Source organism: Octopus bimaculoides, chromosome 9 (genome assembly GCF_046866305.1).
Source record: "Octopus bimaculoides isolate indiv1 chromosome 9, ASM4686630v1, whole genome shotgun sequence".
NCBI lineage: Eukaryota > Metazoa > Mollusca > Cephalopoda > Octopoda > Octopodidae > Octopus > Octopus bimaculoides.
The window spans coordinates 86,970,555-86,987,477 of NC_142936.1; the positions used below are offsets into that span (position 1 = coordinate 86,970,555).

Genomic DNA, 16,923 nt, shown 5'->3' on the forward strand with positions numbered 1-16,923 from the left:
AACTAACACTATGTATATAGATATGAGTGTGTGTGTGTGTGTATTGTGTAAAATTACACTTGATGGCTGCTACTGTATACAGAATTATCACACGTGTGTGTCTATGTATGTGTGTATATATATATATATATATATATATATATATACACACGTGTGTGTCTATGTATGTGTGTATATATATATATATATATATATATATATATATATATATGTGTGTGTGTATGTATATATATATTAAACCTGAGGACCATGTAGAACATGGATGCCTGGTGGTCAAAATTTCATATATATGTGTGTGTGTGTGTGTGTGTGTGTGTGTGTGTGTGTGTGTGTGTGTGTGTGTGTGTGTGTGTGTGTGTGTGTGTGTGTGTGTACACACACACACACACAAGGATATTAAAAGGGGTCCATGGGAAAACTCATTTAAATAAAAGAGGTCCTTGGCTGGGAGCCACTGATGTAGAATGATGTGTGTGTGTGTGTGTGTGTGTGTGTGTGTATATGTTAGACTAATACTAATAGCTACCAACCACTCTTATGTGACAAGTTAGAACTGACAATCATTGCTACTTTATGATGCATTAGACTTGATGATTGTCTCTATTATACAACATGTTAGATCATATTGTCCATCTCCACAGTGACCATTCTCCTCCTCTTCTTTAGCATTATCACCATTTCCTCCATGCCTGCCATTTCACGATTGTTTGTCTCCTGACAGTCTGTCAGGGCTGAGTTAGCCAAAGAGGAGAAGACTTGGACCCACTTACCCACCTCTCCCAGCGGAGAAAGTCTCTGAACACTGATGGCTATCAGAAGAGGAAAATAAAGAAAACAGCAACATTTAAGAGCAGAATTTTGGCACAAAGCAAGCAAAAAGCACAGAATAGATTAACAGTTATTTATGATGATAAAGATGATGATGATGACAATGGCAATGAAGATGATAGTCTTATGGCTTTAACCAGTCATACAGTCAGAAGTAACACTGTGGTCAGTAATGAGTGAGGAGGTGAGAGATGGAGACTTCTTTGGGGGGATTTGTAAACAGTGTTTTGAGGACCATCCTGTGGAGGGCTGCAAGCTCAGGAATGAAATAAGGGGAAAACTTCTGAAGGCTTTGCATCATCAGGAAAGGCCAACATGTTGATGATGGAATTGTGAAAGGGAGAACCCAGAATCCACCACATCTATATTTACTGCTAAAAAGGGGGGAAATGTCGAGACCATATCATAGGCACTTACTACACCTACTACACCTAAGACAGCAAGTAGTCTAGACTATACTGTGGACAATCACCATACTGCAAAGAGTGAAGGGATGGTCTGGATGTTATGGTGGACTTCCACAACACCTACTGCTGGTGCAGAAAGGGTTTGGGTCACACTATAGACACTCATCACGTCTGCTACCAAGAGACAGAGGTATCTAGACCAGGCTATATCTACCACACTTAGGAGGAAATAGGAGATGCCTAAACCAAGCCTTGATTCACCACATACACATCTTCGCAACTAACATTAACACCCCCCCCCCGCACATACGCACACGCACGCACACACCTAGGAAGGTTGTGAGGCATCAGCAAAAGAGCCAAGGTTCATCACTAGGGGAAGGGTGAGGAAGAAGCTAAAGTTCATACAACCATGTTATATTGTTATGATGATGACAATGATCAAAATGATGGCGATGGTAGCAGTTGTGACGACGATGATGATGACAAATGTATATAAATTATGTAAAAGTAAGGAGGGGGAAAAAGTAAAGATTGCACAGAAAATTCTACCAAATATGACCAGAGTTGCATCACATGTGGATAATATAAATAAACAGGTAGGGGAGGGAGGGAGGGAGGGAGGGAGGGAGAAATAAAGAAAGGGAAAACAAACGAGAGAGGAGGTGGGGGTGGTTGAGCTCTTGGAGCTAACTCAAAGGACGAGGGACACTCAATATGAAACCAGAGTTATTCCCCTTGATATGTTCAGCAAAACCGCTTTGAGTATGTTTGTTAATATAAGCTGACATAGACCAGCGACACGGGAGACATCTACGTGGTCGTTGAAGATGGAAACAAATAGCAGCTAAATCCCCTTCGAGTCACACCAGAACGTCTAACAAAATATACATTTATAGAGTTCTAACGATGAATGGTTCGTGGTTGAACATAAACAACCACAAGCTTGTATCTTAGGGCTGGTGTGATGATAATCAAAGAACAGAATGGGTTGAATCGACCTTGACACAGCAGACCTTCGGAATCACTCACAATTAAAATGATTTTTTTTTTTTTTTTTTTTCTTATTTCATTTCACCATTTTATAATATTGCACATCTTGAAACACTTAGAATCCATATATAAATCACCCTCCACCCCACAAAAAAAAAATCCACGTTTCTCAAATATCTTAACTCCACTTCATTGTATCTTTCAGTAATTTTCCAGTATTAATGTTTGTAACACATATGACTTTATTATTCTTAGGTGGGGTGGGGGATTATCCAAAATTTAATTTTTTTAATATCTTTCTGACTCCACCACCAACCATTTTTTGTTTATTTTTATTTCTGTTGCTTCAACCCCCACCCCCACCCCACTATTGCCATCCTGTAAAAACTTCTACACACCACAAAAAATTAATTCAACTTATTGAGCTGCTCGTGGTTTTTTGAGCTGCTAAAAATAACAACTGAACCATATTACATATGTTTATTAAATTTTTTTTTCAACCCATCACATTGTGTTTGTGTCAAACGGCTAACAACTCATGACAGTGTTGCCTTTTTTCATTAAAACAGTTTGACTTACAGACTAGAAAATAATGCCCCCACAACCACCACCATCACCACCACTCCCAAGGAAAGAAATATTCACTTAGAAAATGTACAGATAAAGACAAATAGAAATCTATGTAATTCCTATCAAATTGAATTTTGCGGGTATTATCTTTTCAATTCCCAAGCAAAACAAAACTTCATTAGCCTTCATTTCAAGATGCAAGGATACTATTGGTCAGCTGTTATCCTTTAGTTTAGGATATCAATATTTCTCAACAGCCAGGTAACAAGCAGCGAGAATCATTAGCACGCCAGGCAAAATGCTTCGTGGCATTTCATCTTTATATTCTGAGTACAAATTCTGCCAACGTTGACTTTGCGTTTCAACCTCTTGGAGGCAATAAAATAAGTAGCAGTTGAGCAAAGGAGCTGATGTAGACTTACTCCCTATCCCAAACTTGCTGGTCTGGTACCAAAACTTGAAACCAATATTTCTCAACAAGAAATATTCAGTTAGTTGGAAAAATATATAGAGAAAAAAAAAATGAAATAGAAACATAGTGTTTTAGTTGGAAAAGATGTTGTGACAAACTGTTGCTATGATAGAAGGAGGGAAAAGCAAAAGAATGTCCTGTTATACTTTCTCTTTCAATTAAAAATATTTTTTCTACATTTCAAACTGAAATTATCCTCCTAAAAAAATACTTCTTTGAAAATTCCAGCAGCTTAATAAATTCATTTTGTGTTGCATGAAGTTAGGAAAAATTGAACAACGTGGATTTTAAAAAAAAATTTTTTTTTAAATGAAGAAAATAAATTATAAGTGTTTCAGAATGTGTAATATTATAAAATTATGAAAAATACAGGGGGAAAAAAATTAATTCTATCTGTGACATTCCAAAGGCATCATAAAGCAGGGAGAGAGTGTTAAGAAGTTTGAATTCACAATTTTTAAAAAAATTGCAAAAAATCCTTGTTTTCCAAAGTTTTAGGATGTGGGATAACATAAAAATGATGAAAAATATTGCAAGAAAAAAAAAAAGGAATTCCACTTTATTTTTGACAGCTATCCCTGATGTCTGCCTTCAATGGGATTTGAACCGAGAACATAAGAAATCGGAACAAATACCCAAATACATTTTGTTCGATAGAACAGTTTTACTATACATTAATGATAATACTGATTTAGACACAAGGCCTCTATCTGGGTTAGGATCAATTATATCACCCTTAGTATTTGACTTTATCAACCCTTATCCCCAGGAAGAAAGATAAAGTTGACCTCAGCAGAATTTGAACACATAATGTAAATAATAATCTATAAACATTATCCTGTTCATTCGTGTACCTGAGTATTATGCTTTAAACAACCTAAACTATGATCAAAAGAATTAAATGATGCTATAAAGATCTATAAATTTATACACCATAATAGAAATAATACATAAAACATGGTATTGTTATAAGCCACACTGGTAGTAATTATAATAATTGTTTACATAATAACATATTAACATAATATTACCCAAGAACAACATTTTGAATTGGAGAAGAAGGGGGTTGATGTTTAAACCTTTTGAACGTGTTTCTATTCAAGTGATGCTACAATGGTCATATTTAGTGGAGAAGAATATATATATATAAAACATACAAACAAAACGAAAAAAAAGCAAAGCATGTTGTTAGCATATATAGAGAGCAACAAATAAAAACAAAATTATATTTTAAAAATACACAAAGAAACAACAAAAAAGCTTAGTTCCACTGTATACACACACACAAAAAAAAAACACATACTAGCACAAACATGCTACATCAAAGATAATATAGTTAGCATTGATATTAGGTTTCGTATATAGTAATTAAATAGTGCTGCTTCTTGTGGCATGTTTGTGTGTTATATATACATATGTATATGATGGATTTTCCAGTTGTTAGATGACATGAGGGGGTTTGACCATTTCTTATCGAACAACCACGCAGATGATTTGTTTATAGTGATCAAAGGTTTGTGTACACATACGCTCACTCCCTCCATCAAATCGACATTACCTGTACAGGTGCAACGGGTGCCACATGTCAGATGAAGAAATGATTGCGGAGCAATGTGAAATGAAGTGCTTTGCTCAAGAGCACAATTCAACACCCAGTTTGGGAATCGAACCCATGATCTCACAATCAAGAGTGCAACACCTTAACCACTGAGCCATGCGCCTTCATATGTATATGTACATATATATTTTTTTTTTTTTTTTTTTTTTTTTGAGCCCTAGAATTCATAAGGTTGGTTACGCAGTTTCTAAGGCATAGAAGTGACGGAGATCGCAACATTCTCACTGAACAGGACACTGGTCTGTTCCAAGGTTCAAGACCAACAATTTTATGAGGAAGGGATAAACTGATTACATTGGCTCCAATGCTTATCTGGTACTTTATTTTACTGACCCCCAAAGGGCTATGAAAGGCAAAGCTGGTCTCAGCAGAATTTGAACTCAGAAAGCAAAAAACTGAAAGAAATGCCACTAGGCATTTTGTTCAACGTGCTAACAATTTCGCCAGCTCATCACTTTATGTTTTATATTACACATACATATAAGTGAGGATGCATGACGGTCTAGTTATGGTGTTGCGCACATGAACACGATTTCAGTTCCTAGATCAGGCAGTGCATTGTATTCTTGAGCAAAACACTTCATCTCACATTGCTCTGCAATTACTTCAACACCTGACACATGGTACACACAGTGCACCTGTTCAGGTAACGTCAATTTGAAGGAGGAGAGTGGACTAATGTGTGACAAACATTCGATCACTATAAACAAATCATTTGTGCGGATCATTCAGTAAAAAGCTGAACATTCACTCATCATCTTCAACGAGAGAGTCCATCACATATATGTTACATGTAAGTTCATTTCACAATCATAATGTGCTGCATATAACATTTTGGAAATGCTTCTTTTACCACAGTCTTGGGTTGACCCAAGTCTTGTGAGTGAAACTGGGAAAATGGAAATTATATGGAAGCCCACTTGATGGATTGTGCTTCAAAATTCAAAGGGTCAGTCTTGACACACACTGTGTGGAACTGATTCTACCTGAAGATTTAATGGTACATCTACCCATGAAATACTCAACCACTTGCACTACAAATAAAGGAATAAGCTGTTCAGTCTATTGAGCACCTGCAATATTTATAAGCAAAACTGACGAAAAGAACCATTTATTGCAGTTCTCCAATAAACTGAACTCCCTATTATTTACACACACACACACACCCTTTCAGTTCGTTCACGGGAAACATTTTTGAATATGCATATGACAGCTCCTATTTCATTATGCCCGCTACAGCTTAATGATACCAACTGGCAATAGCAGTTTTTTGGGGTTGCACTGAGCTGCACTGATATAATGTCGGATAAATATATTAATAATAATAATATTCCATAGATGAAATTTATAAATATTTTAATGCATCGCTACACACGTTTCCTTAAATTGCACCTATAAATATTTTAATGCACCGCTACACACGTTTCCTTAAGTTGCACCCATAATGATGATGATTATTATTATTATTACTACGACATACATTGTTGGTGTCATAATTTTATAATTCTTTTTTGGGACAGTGGATCTCAAAGCACATAAAGCTATAAAAAATAGAACGTGAATATTGTGTTGAAATATTCCATGAGCAGCCTCCGATTTTTTTCTATACAAAAGGGGTTTTTTAACTAAATATTTACATGTTACTATTTATAGCTTTATGTCCTTCGAGATCCAGCATTCCCAAAAAGTGTATATGTATATGTGTGTGTGTGTATATATATATATATAAATATATATATTTGTATATGTATTATCTATTGTGTTATTAGCCTACCATACAAACTACAGTAACGAAATATTTAAAACAATTAGCAAGTAGAATAACAACAGCAACAACAATTACAAGAGTCTTTTTATTTATATGAAAACCAAAAAAAAAAATAATAAATTAGTGTGAAAAGAGAAAAAGAAAGAAAGCAATGTAGGATATTAATGAGAGAGGAAGAGGGGAAAGAGATAAGAACAATGTACATTTATAGTAAAAGTTAAAAGATGAAGATATGTGATTCAACATTGAAGAGGGAAGGGGAAGGGAGATAATAGCAAGAAGATGGCATATAGTGGGAAAACAAAGGATTAGATTTATTATTAATGGAAAACAAGAGCTAAATGATGATTGATGAGAGAGAGATAAGGGTAGGTACTGCGTTTGTGTGAAGAGAGAGAAGGAGAGAGAACATGTACATGAATAGCAATGGGAGTTTGTTTACACCAACTGGTTTGTGTGTATGTGTGTGTGTATGTGTGTGTATACATGCATACAGAAATGATTTGGTGTAACCAGAGATCACACTATGATATATTTATATACATATGTACACACACTCACATAGATACATCACAAGACACACTCATGCATGCACACAAACACCATGAGACACACATACATACACATACCTGGCATTGTTAGACAATCTACACACCTACACAACTATGTGTGGATGTATGTATACACACACACACACATACACACGGACAAACGTCACTCTGCATATAATTACCACGTACCGCCTGACTGGCTCCTGTAGGATTTTCGAGCGAGATCGTTGCCAGTGCCCCTGGACTGGCTTGTGCGGGTGGCACATAAAAGACACCATTTCGAGCGTGGCCGTTTTCGTGCGGGTGACACGTAAAAGCACCCACTACACTCTCTGAGTGGTTGGCGTTAGGAAGGGCATCCAGCTGTAGAAACTCTGCCAAATCAGACTGGAGCCTGGTGTTGCCATCCGGTTTCACCAGTCCTCAGTCAAATCGTCCAACCCATGCTAGCATGGAAAGCGGACGTTAAACGATGATGATGATGATGATGACACACACATTGCTATACATATATTATCATCACACATAAACACATACAGCTACAGAAATTGACAAATCATAAGAATCAAATCCATTAACAGTTGACAGCTGTTTTACTATATTTCTATAGTGATAGCTCAACACACACACACACACACACACACACACACAAAACTACAGATTCATGCTTAGATACACACACACACACACACACACACACACACACACACACACACACACACACACACACACACACACACACACACAAATGCATAACGATACAATGATAAACAGAGTGACAGACGTATGTAGAGAAATACTAAGAGGAACAGCCAAACGAAATATATACACAAGCACATATTGATACAGAGGGTGTGTATATGTATCACAATGTAAGCGTTGTAAAATATATACCAGTAAAAGTTATATACATGGCGTAAACATTAGCCAATACAGAACTCAATATTTGAAATAGAGTAGAAAGAGATGTTTTATAGCTTTAATATGATATAATAGATACACGCATAATACAAAGATGGTATGTATACCAAATAAAGATGGTACAGACACACTTATAACACTAAGTGATATACATACACAGATATCTATATATATATATATATATATATATATATATATATAATAATACAAAGAATATATATACATGTATACACACATATATGTACATACTTACATCTACATGTGTATATACATGCATATCAGGGTACAGGACGTTGGAACAATAAACTACAGACAACGGAACGAACACATAGGAAAACGGAAAGCCACTTGGAATATCCCTTCATCAGCTGTCTCTATTCTATCTAGACGTTTCGAAGACAAGACAGAACGTACTCTAGAATAGTCTCTTTCTGAGTAGTGGATCAACCCACTACACAGAGGATTCCAAGGTGGCAAACACAAACCAAGACAGGAAAAAAATGGACAGTGAAAACAACATTCAAAAGCCGTACGGCCAAACGCAAATCTGAGGTAGAACGCTAGTAGTTCGTCTTGCCTTCACAGCGGCTGGAGTGAAAAGAAAGTTGACCACAGGTCACACGAGAGTAGAGAGGATGGTGGAGGGATATATATATAGATAGATAGATAGATAGATAGATTTATTAATTGCTACTCAGAGTTTCACGTTCCCATTCGTCGGACAGTTATGATTCTGAATCACAACTATATGACGAATGGGAACATGAAACTGAGTGTGTGTGTGTATATATATATATATATATATATATATAAGTATATATATTCTCTCTCTGTTTATTTTCTCTTATTCTTTTCTGTTGAAGAGCGTAGGCTCGAAACATAAAAGACATTTTCATTTTTCCCAAGCATCAAACTAATACACTCACTCGTTGTTCATGCACCTATCTTCATCTTTTATTTTCTATAAATTTCAACTACATATATGTGTGTGTGTGTAAATGTATTCTATACAGAGAATACCTATCTCTAATCAATAGATTTTATATATATATATATATATATATATATATGTCGACGAGTGACAGGGACCTTCTCTTTGTGGCTGGAGACTTCAACGGTCATGTCGGACGTCGTGCTGGGGGCTTCCATGGCATACATGGAGGCTATGGCTTCGGTTCCCGCAACGAGGAGGGAACCAGACTGCTGGAGTTCTGTGATGCAACCAATCTTATAGTCTGCAATACCAACTTCAGGAAACCTGCCAGTCACCTAGTCACCTACCGCTCCGGCAGACACTCTAGCCAAATCGACTACATCCTCGCCAGAAATAGGGAAAGAGGGCGGCTTATAAATGCCAAAACCTACCCTGGCGAAGAATGTACCCCACAACATAGATTAGTAGTTAGCGACTTTGGGATCAAGGCAAAATGGGTGCCCAGAATTAGACAGGCTTGGAGAAGAAGGGTGTGGAAGCTTAAAGACCCTGCAAACGGACAGAGACTTAGAGACAAGTTACTTGAAGCATTTAACGAAATAGAAGGGGATATAGCATCATACAACGTGGAAGACAATTGGAGATTTCTGCGGGACAACCTGTTGAAAGCCACCGACCAGATTTGTGGGTGGTGTAAGGTCCCCTCCCAACCCAGAGTAACGTGGTGGTGGAACAAGGAGGTAGACAGGGCTATTAGACAAAAGAAACAAGCTTGGAAGGACTGGAAGAACGGTGGTAGCAGGGAATTGTACCAATGTGCCAGAAGGGAGGCTAGGCGACAGGTTTATTTAGCCAGAGGGGAAGCAGATAAGGAAAGATTTGCCAATGTTCTGCGCCGTGAGGACCAAAGACTCGAGGTATTTCGGGTTGCAAGACAGTGTAGGAGAGAGAATAGTGATGTTGTAGGAGAGAAATGTGTTCGCATGGATGATGGTACGCTTGCATTAAATGAGGATGCAAAGAAAGAGGTCTGGAGATGCCACTACGATAGATTGCTTAATAAAGAGAATGAATGGGAGAAAGAGAGCCTGCCTTATGTCGACCCAATAGAGGGACCAGCTATCCGAGTTGATAGTACCAGGGTAGATAAAGCAATTAAGAGTATGAAGACCGGGAAAGCCCCCGGCCCATCAGGAATCACTGCAGAGATGCTCAAAATATCTGGCAGTGTTGGCTATAGCCTAGTCACCCGTATTACGAACCAGGTGATACACGAAGGAGTCATACCCTATGACTGGTGTAGCAGCATCATAGTCAACTGCTACAAAGGTAAAGGGGACGCTTTAGATACAAATAATTACAGAGGCATCAAGCTGTTAGATCAGGTTATGAAAGTTACAGAGAGGGTCATAGCCCAACTAATTAGGGAGCGAATCAATTTAGATGAGATGCAGTTTGGGTTCGTGCCAGGTAAAAGCACTACTGATGCCTTATTTCTAGTGAGACAGTTGCAAGAGAAATACCTAGCCAAGGATAAACCTCTGTACCTGGCTTTCGTTGACATGGAGAAAGCCTTTGACAGGGTCCCCCGATCCCTTATCTGGTGGTCAATGAGGAAACTTGGGATAGAAGAATGGCTAGTGAGAGCTGTGCGAGCCATGTACAGAGATGCGGCCAGTAAGGTGAGGGTTGGAAATGAGTACAGCAATGAATTCCGGGTAGAGGTAGGGGTCCACCAAGGTTCCGTCCTCAGCCCCCTATTATTTACCATAGTCCTCCAGGCAATCACAGAGGAGTTCAAGACAGGTTGCCCCTGGGAGCTCCTCTATGCTGATGACCTTGCCCTAATTGCGGAGTCACTATCAGAACTAGAGGAGAAGTTTCAGGTGTGGAAGCAAGGTCTAGAATTGAAGGGCCTTAGAGTCAACCTAGCTAAAACCAAAATCCTAATAAGTAGGAAGGTAGATAAAACACAAACCCCTTCAGGTAGATGGCCCTGCTCAGTATGTAGAAAAGGAGTAGGTAGTAACTCTATAAGATGTACCCGGTGCAAGCTATGGACACATAAGAGGTGCAGCAACATCAAAGGCAGGTTAACTAGCAAGTTAGTTTTTGTTTGTGGCAGATGTTCAGGTGCAATAAAGACTGCAAACAAACAGGAAACAACTTCTATCTCATTCCAGGGTGAAAAACTAGAGGTAGTCGATAGCTTCCGCTATCTGGGCGACCAAGTTAGTAGTGGGGGTGGGTGCGCTGAAAGTGTAGCTGCTAGAATAAGAATAGCCTGGGCAAAGTTTAGAGAGCTCTTACCCCTGCTGGCGACAAAGGGACTCTCACTCAGAGTAAAAGGCAGACTGTATGACGCATGCGTACGAACAACCATGCTACATGGCAGTGAAACATGGGCTGTAACTGCTGAGGACATACGTAAGCTCGCAAGGAATGAAGCCAGTATGCTCCGTTGGATGTGTAATGTCAATGTGAATACCCGTCAGAGTGTAAGTATCTTGAGAGAAAAGCTGAACATTAGAAGCATCAGTTGTGGCGTGCAAGAGAGACGATTGCGCTGGTATGGACATGTGGTGAGAATGGAGGAGGATAGCTGCGTGAAAAAGTGCCACACCCTAACAGTTGAGGGAACCCGTGGAAGAGGTAGGCCCAGGAAGACCTGGGCTGAGGTGGTGAGGCAAGACCTTCGTACATTGGGCCTCACCGAGGCGATGACTACGGACCGAGACCTTTGGAAATGGGCTGTGCGTGAGAAGACCCGGCAAGCCAAGTAAGATCGTTGCCAGTGCCCCTGGACTGGTTCTTGTGCGGGTGGCACATGAGATGCACCATTTTGAGCGTGGCCGTTGCCAGTACCGCCTGACTGGCTCCTGTAGGATTTTCGAGCGAGATCGTTGCCAGTGCCCCTGGACTGGCTTGTGCGGGTGGCACATAAAAGACACCATTTCGAGCGTGGCCGTTTTCGTGCGGGTGACACGTAAAAGCACCCACTACACTCTCTGAGTGGTTGGCGTTAGGAAGGGCATCCAGCTGTAGAAACTCTGCCAAATCAGACTGGAGCCTGGTGTTGCCATCCGGTTTCACCAGTCCTCAGTCAAATCGTCCAACCCATGCTAGCATGGAAAGCGGACGTTAAACGATGATGATGATGATGATTATATATGTGCAGAAGTGGCTGTGTGGTAAGTACCTTGCTTACCAACCACATGGTCCCGGGTTCAGTCCCACTGTGTGGCACCTTGGGCAAGTGTCTTCTACTATAACCTCGGGCCGACAAAAGCCTTGTGAGCAGATTTGGTAGGCGGAAACTGAAAGAAGCCCGTCGTATATATATACAATTGCAGCGTGAAAGGTGTTTATAAGCCATTTAAAATAACACACAAAATCCGTCAGATTCACTTCAACATTTAAATTTAATTTGTCAAAATATTTTCTTCGCTTTGAGACCGCGACCTGTTCACTGACAAAATTTTTTGTCAGTGAACAGGTCACGGTCTCAAAGCGACAAAAATATTTTGACAAATTAAATTTAAATTTTGAAGTGAATCTGACGGATTTTGTGTGTTATTTTAAATGGCTTATAAACACCTTCCACGCTGCAATTGTTTTCGTTCCAGCACACGATCTCAGATCAGGTCACTTGCTATGCAAGTACATCTATATATATACATATATATATATATATATATATATGTATATGTATGTATATGTTTGTGTGTCTGTTTGTCCCCCCAGCATCGCTTGACAACCGATGCTGGTGTGTTTGCATCCCCGTAACTTAGTGGTTCGGCAAAAGAGACGATAGAATAAGTACTAGGCTTACAAAGAATAAGTCCTGGGGCTGATTTGCTCAACTATAAAGGCGGTGCTCCAGCGTGGCCGCAGTCAAAATGACTGAAACAAGCAAAATAGTAAATATATAGGCAGGAGAGATATGCAGTAATATATATCTGGAAGATCCTAGAAGGGATTGTGCCAAATTTTGGCATTGAAAGCTACACAAATGCCAGAACAGGTTCCCACTGAATAGTGCCAAAGATCCTAGCAATGCTGTCATGCTTCAGGACCAGTTACTGCAACAGCTTTAGTTCTAGGGGCCCACAGCTTTTTTTAATATTCTCCCAAAGAGCCTGAGGGACCTACACAAACTGGATGTAGGTGTTTTCAAATCAAAACTGGATCTCTTCCTGTCAAGAGTCCCAGATGAACCTACCTCACGGCAGAAGATGCAAATGAGGGTAGTGACATCAAACTCACTTATTCACCAAATGCCACATATCAAAGGAGGCTCTCAATAATAACAGTGTAGCAAAACGGTGGTGCCCCAGCATGGCCACAGCTTTGAGCTGAAACTGATAAAACTATATGTGTGTGTGTGTGTGTGTGTATCTATCCATCCCACACTCACAAACATACTCATACAACAGACACTCAAAATAAGTGTAGTGTAATAGATCCAAATAACAGTTTCGTGAACTCAAGGAGACCTCTTTTGTGTAAGTGTTAGTTGTTTAGCCCCTCATCAGTCTTGACTGAGTATACCTAAGACCAAAAGTGTTTTAACTACGACCATCTCATCTTTTATTCTGAAATAGAGCATCCAAAGCCACTTTATCCAATAATGAAAAATGTGATTTGAGGGAGATATTTGACTGCTACTAAAGGCAGGTCAAGTGATGTTGGGTTTACTGTAGCCTCTTCTACAAGGTTTAGTGGATAGTGTTAGTGGTCATGACCACTGTGCTTATTGAAAAGTACTTGCCATGGAACTGAGGCGGAATTGGTGTGCACCTCCAGGTGGAGGTAGAGGTGTAAGTGTGTGTGTGTGTGTGTGTGTGTGTGTGCGTGTGCTTTGGTCATATTTCAGCTAAAGTTAGATCAGTGGAAGTGTGACAATAGAACAAGGGCAGACACCATACTGATCATGATCACAAAGGCATTAAGTGTGTCTGTTTGCGGTAGACACCAGCTCAGCATTTGTAGAGGCAAAAACAGTTTTGTGACTCATCCATACTTCTGAGCAGATACACCCATTTGATATAGAGAGAGGACAGTGAGGAAGAGATTTAAAATAAGTCACTCACTCAGCACAGACACCAAAGTGACAACTAGGGGGAGGGGATGGAAGTCAAGAGAACTGTTCCTTCCTCTTACATCATCCCCCACATCCATCCCTCAATCCTAAATTACTGTTCACCCTACTTATAAAGCAAGGACACCCCCCACTCTTCAACTAGTAAAACAGGTTATAGAACCATTTTTTAAATGAGTGGGATGTTAAAAGTACAACACATACACACAATACAGTATATACATATATGTGTTGTCCCTATATATATGCATGTATATACATGCGCACACATACAACCACACACGCGCACGCTTGTGTGTGTGTGTGTGCTCATATATGATTTTACTGACAGTTATTTAAAAAGTTTACTGGTAGTTTGTGTCGTCAAGACTAGTCTGACAACAAACTGGTGGTGAAACTTTGAAGTCACTGTCAATAAAAGTTAATAACATCTGGCTCTGAACCTGTAAAGAATCTTTTGTTCACTTTCTGTACAAAGCTTCTATAATTTTGCATTTTATTATAAAAACATCCTTTAACAACAATACACACACACACACACACACACACACACACACACACAATGTTATAAAGTAAATCAAATGGATTTTTTTGTTGACAATAATGCCTTGGTCACAGGTTTCTTGAGGATGGTGTTGTGGAGGAAGAAAGTAAATTTGGGGTTAGTGAAGGACTATTTGGACAATTCACGCTGTCCACATCCAGCTTGAGTTGTCAGTCAGTAATCCATTGCTGCATTGTGTTCAGGTCAGATTACAGGAAAGATCTATAGTGTATTGGATCCTTTTCTTTTCTTTTTTTCATCTCAAGATACAGCTTAATGTCATTGGCATATTTTTTTAACACAGTAATATGCTTTGAGTTGGCATCTATTTTGTTAATATATGAAACAAAACAACAGGGACCCAAGAAGAGATTTTTCAGGGGTACCAGATATCACTGTGTGTAAGATGCTGAATATTTCCCTAGTACCACAATTACCACTTTTTGACTAAGAATGGAGACCTTCAACTAGTTATAGAAATTAGTCATCATGCCCAAAGCAGAAAGTTTCACCATAAGTCATAAGGACTACATGTGTGTGCGTGTGTGTGTGTGTGTGTGTGTGCGTGTGTGTGTGCGTGTGCGTGTGTGTGTGTAACAAGAACTTCATATTCTCACAACTATGTACACCGACAAAAAAAAGCCTACTGTACCCCTCCATTTCTCACACACACACACACACACACACACACACACATAAAAAATTAATAAAGCAAACTCCATCACCACCCCCTGCAAAATATATAATTCAACCCCCACCACCACTCCCTGTATATTTCAGCCCTGACAACACTCCACACACCCCCAACCCTAATATAAGATTATGGGAACCAGATGGTCGTGAACATGGAGTGAGAATTATGTCATTGAAGAAGAATATGCTAGGATTATACATACACGATTATATGCATGTATACATACATGAATGTGTGTGTGTGTGTGTGTGTGTGTGTGTTATATTTAAGTGGGGTGGGTGTGATATGGGTGTGTATGTATGTGTGCATGCATGCATGTGAGTGCATATATATCAGAGTGAGCATATACACAAGTGTGTGCATGTTATGCATACATGTGAAAGAGAGGGGAGGGAGGGAGGGAGTGGGAGAGAAATAGCGCGTGTGTGTGTGCATTCATTCATGTTTGAACATATGTGTATGTATACAAACACTCGCAGATGCACAAACCAGCAATAACAACAGCAGCAGTGGCAACAACATTGTCACCACCACCACCACCACCACCACCACCACCACCACCACCGTCAGCAACATCTTCATGACGTGTGCAAAAAGTGGGTGACGGAGAGGTGGTATGGAGTTTATGTGGAGAGATGATAGCAATGGGATGAGGAGGAGAGACAGCCATAACGCAGCTGTAACAACCCTACACTGTGCTCAACACTATATATACAACAGTATATATAGTGTTCAGCTGACCTGGAATATTGACCACATAACTATATGAATATTCCTCATCATCATCATCATCAACCCATGGACATTATAGTCTCAAGTCTTGTTCCCACAGCACATAAGTGACCAAGATCACAGCATTCCACCCTGAATAGGAACCTGCTCATTGCAGAGCTACTAACCTACAACTGAGTGGACAGGAGCAATGTAAAATTAGGTGTCCTGCTGAAGAACACAATGCACTTCCCAGCCCAGGAATTGAAACCACAACCTTGTGCTTTCACTACATAAATATTTCACCTGTCTAATTGAAGATAGCGACAGAGAAACTATTGATGATTTGGTTCCTAAAATATTCCTTAACCCTTTTGTTACCAACCTGGCTGAAACCATCTCTAGCTTTGTATTACAAATGTCGTTTTCATAAGTTTTGAATTAAAATCTTCCACCTAACCTGAGTCATAATTTATGTTCCTAACACAAGCTTAATGATAACTAAGTTATTTTACTAAATTCTTTGTTATATTTAAAATTAATTGAAAGAAACACAGAGCATCTCAAAATAAATACAGTAACAAAAGGGTTAATACATTTTACTTTCAATTAAATGCTCTTTTGAGAGATCACCAATAAAATTTAAGTAATTCTGTGGCACGAGTCCAGCAATCTTTCTTTGTCTTTAGTAAATGGGGCAAGTAAGTTACATCAACCCCAATACTTAACTGGTACTTTATTTTATCAACCCCGAAAGCATGAAAGGCAAAGTTGACCTCAGTAGGATTTGAACCGAGAAGGTAAAGTGTCG

The 16,923-nt window shown here is 39.3% G+C and overlaps 1 protein-coding gene across 12 annotated transcripts in view; it reads right to left on the bottom strand.

Moving 5' to 3' along the window:
- Nucleotides 1-16,923, bottom strand: part of LOC106869544 (leucine-rich repeat flightless-interacting protein 2) — a 217,385-nt gene that overhangs the window by 78,485 nt on the left and 121,977 nt on the right. For 7 of the 12 annotated variants that reach the window (XR_016243241.1, XR_016243240.1, XM_089357980.1 and 4 more), the window contains exon 2: nt 771-809. The exons of the other annotated variants lie outside the window; for them this stretch is intronic. Coding sequence is in view for 5 of the 7 variants with exons in the window: in XM_089357980.1 (XP_089214106.1) it covers nt 771-809 (39 nt within the window). In the remaining 2 variants the exon portion in view is untranslated. The remainder of the gene's footprint in view (nt 1-770; nt 810-16,923) is intronic. 12 annotated transcript variants of the gene reach the window in all.